General features: G+C 40.4%; 1 protein-coding gene across 1 annotated transcript in view; it reads right to left on the reverse strand.

Annotated features, from left to right (window-relative positions):
- The window catches only part of PRPF40A (PRP40 pre-mRNA processing factor 40 homolog A (S. cerevisiae)), a 24,170-nt gene that overhangs the window by 269 nt on the left and 20,359 nt on the right, over positions 1–3,542 (reverse strand). The window contains exons 21-24 of the mRNA XM_010282576.1: positions 2,708–2,794; positions 2,522–2,618; positions 2,360–2,421; positions 1,041–1,175 (exon numbers count right to left, since the gene is read on the reverse strand). Of these exons, the coding sequence (XP_010280878.1) occupies positions 1,041–1,175; positions 2,360–2,421; positions 2,522–2,618; positions 2,708–2,794 (381 nt within the window). The remainder of the gene's footprint in view (positions 1–1,040; positions 1,176–2,359; positions 2,422–2,521; positions 2,619–2,707; positions 2,795–3,542) is intronic.

Genomic DNA, 3,542 nt, shown 5'->3' on the forward strand with positions numbered 1-3,542 from the left:
CACAGGAGGCTGCTTGGTGTCCCCTCGCCAACAGCAGCTGCAGCCAGAAGAAGTGGGGTGGGCAAAAGGGAAACCGCAAGCGAAGCCGAGGCCCTCCTGCAGACTGCATCTGCTTCATCACACCTGCATCCACGCTCTCAATAGAAGGTGCCTCCTTAGGCCACGTAATTGGGCTTTTCAAAGGCACCTGGAGGCCAAAGCAGCTTATTTTAAGACAACAGTATGAAAAGCAGACACCTGCCCTCCCATCCTCTCTCAGAAGGTGGAAGGAATGGGGTGTTATTCAGAAGGCCGCCGCCACCACCACAACCTAAATAACCAGAGCGAGTCACGTAATTCCCCCCGAAGAGACCCCAAAAGATGCTGAACCAAAAGAAGCTCCGATTTTTCATCCAAACACTTGTACGTGTCTTCGACAATACTGTTCTAAGCCCCTTCCCAAACAAGTCACAGGCAGCAGCGCCACAGCAAAGAGCAGGACTGCAGTCACAAGCACACTCCCACAGGACTTCCCAGCACAAGAATTGCAGAATGTTCCACTAAGATTTTCCTCCAGGGTCAGCCTAGCGCCAGCCCAGCACTGCAACTACTGACATTTTAGACTGCAGGTGCCAGGCAGTCACTCAAATGTTTAATCGGCTGTGCTGCTCATCTCTTTTGAGATCAGCCTGGCCAACTGGATGGAAAAAAGAACGGCAGTTTCATCACAAATACTACTTGGTCACGGCACGGACCAAACTTCGGCACTATCTATAAAATAACGTACCTCATTCACGCTTTACATCAATGAGCAACAACAAATAGCACTTAAATCAAACGGTAATTTCACACATGAAGGAAGAAAACAGTAAATGAGGGAATAGGATCTGTATGATTAAGCTCTGCTTGAACATTTGGTCCTTTTTATCTATAAATGGAACATAAATAAAGCTTTAGCACCTTACTTAAAGGAAACCTATAAAGCTTGCATATTATACAACAGCATCCCGCTGGTACATAAAGCCCAAAGCATCAGATAAAAAGGAAACAAGAAAGCTTACAGAATCTTTTCCAGGTCGTTTTTTAGTGGGAGATTTATGTTTTGATTCAGATCTTTGTCTAGCTCTATCCTTTTCACTCTCTCTCTCTCTCTCTTTCTTGTCTTTTTCTCGTTCCATATCTGATTCTGGTGAATCCTGTGTAAATAAAAGGGGAAATGTTTAATATTTAATATATTAAATATAAATTTATAGAATAGCCCCACCTCAGAAAAGTCTGACTCCATTTCAAGATAGACCATATTAGAAAAAATGCTTGAAGTGGTTACAAATTAAGCACATCCTGTTAACCGTGGCAGAAGTATGTAATGCAAAAACATTATTCAAATGATTTGAAAAGGAGATTTTTGTTCAATACAGAAGAACTTTCACCATTCTCAGTGCATGCAAAGACAGGGCATGCTGGATGCCATACAGTAAGTCTCTTCTGCGCACAAATGTTGTTCAGCAAGATCTCTGGAAAGGCTGAAGTCTGGGAAACGTTTTTCTGTTACACAGCTGCTTGGCCATACTCGATTTCTTTAAAGCTGCTGGACTTTTACCGGACTATTAACCATACCGAGAGGGATTACGGGACACGACTGCTTTTACTCCACATTTCATCCCAGTGTTGCTAAGCTTATGTGTCCCCATTTGCATTGCAACCCTTTAGCACTAGTATCCCACACAATGGCTAACGATATCCCCCCCTCCTTGTGAATACTGTCCACTGAAGGGCACAGCTAACTGCTAAAAAAAATGAGAGAAACAGAAGAATACATCAGTTTTGAAGAGTTTTGTAGCCAAGATGAGTTCAGAGAATCAAACTTCTTTCTTTACCCAGGAAAAAAATAAAATTCTTTGGCCTCAAACAATATACAGAGTGAAAGCTCTCCTTCTGCTCTTCAGGTTGTCCTTTTGATTCTCCGGCACATTTGATATCAGAGCTTCTAGGAGAACCCTGATACTCAAGCAGACAGAAGGAATGATGCTCAGCATAAGACAAAAGGAGAAGGTGGCTGGAATTCTTCCCAGCACTCCACAGTAAAAGTGAACACCAAGATCTGCCAGGATAAATGGCAAATACCAGGCTACTAGTACAGTCCTTTACATTTGCTTGCATAGTTGCAGATAAAACCCCTGACTTTAGCAGTCTTAAATGGTTTAATATTAAGATAGGCAGAACAGAAAATTAGTATCTTGCCAATACCCTCCTCCAGTCTGATCTCACACAGTCCCTATTACAAAGGCAGCTCGATGATTACAGATACCTAAAAGTATTACTGAAACCATAAGGTGTCAAGTTGTCCATTAGCCAACTCAAAAAAGTTAACTGCACTTACAGACTTATGTCTCCTCTTCTTGCTCTTTTTCTTGTGTTTTTTTGACTTCTTGTAACTCCTCTCTGCAAACATATGGAGAAACAAAAATACATCAATAAATTATAAAAACCCAGCAACACAACAGTAACACTAATTTAAAAACGAACAAGAAAAATCTCATACCGGATTCCGCACTGGAAGAACGCTCAGAAACTGATCTAGATTCTGAACGCTGCCTTTTCTTCTTTGAATGGCTATCATCATCCTCAGACTCTGAGCCCTTGAGATACAAAACCAACGTGATTAGCAAGATGACAGCATTACAAATACTTACAGAAATGGATTTTAAGACACCATGAAACACCTTACCGAACGAGACCGAGACCGCTTCCTGTGATGTTTTTTAGACTTTTTAGAATGTTTCTTGTTCTTTGAATGATGATGCTGACACTCGTGCTAGAGTACAAGAGAAGGCAAATGTTGTCATTGGTCTATAGGACACAGCAAGAAATTGTCATGATGTTTCTCATCATCCATCTATGGCTAGCAATGGTTAAAAAAAATAAAAATCACGTATTTATTGTGTCAAAATCCATAAACAGCTACCAGTATTGCCATGTTGAAGTTGTAGTAAGAAGCACCTAGGAGCAACGAAACATACAACTTTAGGCATAGATGCACACAGCTTCGCTTTACCTGGACCCCTGTTTCAATGCTTCCAATTTAAAAGCCCCTGCTCAAGATGGCCTAGAATATACTGCTTACCTTACTTTGCCAAATTTGAAATTCTGAAATTAAGTCATCTTAAAAACACCTACAAACTCCCCAGAAAAACTAAACAAAAAACTCGAAGAGCATGTGCTGCAAAATCAAATCTTACATTATCTAGGAAAAAACCAGTACCTTGTGCAACAAGAACAACTTGTCAAAACTTCTGCAGCTCAACTCTTACTGTGGCCCATCCAAAAATTAAGAATGAACTAAAGTACATCACTCCTTTTGCACATCAGCAAAAACTTGGCTACAGTAAAAAAAGTACATCCACAGAGGTTGGTTTGTTCTTGAAGTTCCAGATTTGCAGTGAATAAAATATTGCAGAATTTCTATTTCCAATTTAAGTTTGTATGAAATCACAGCAATAAACAATTTTTCTAACATAAAACAGAAAATGTTGATGTTAACTTCCAAAAATTCTTGTAGGGAA

The sequence above is a fragment of the Phaethon lepturus genome, unplaced genomic scaffold, assembly GCF_000687285.1.
Source record: "Phaethon lepturus isolate BGI_N335 unplaced genomic scaffold, ASM68728v1 scaffold41192, whole genome shotgun sequence".
In the NCBI taxonomy this organism is placed as follows: domain Eukaryota; kingdom Metazoa; phylum Chordata; class Aves; order Phaethontiformes; family Phaethontidae; genus Phaethon; species Phaethon lepturus.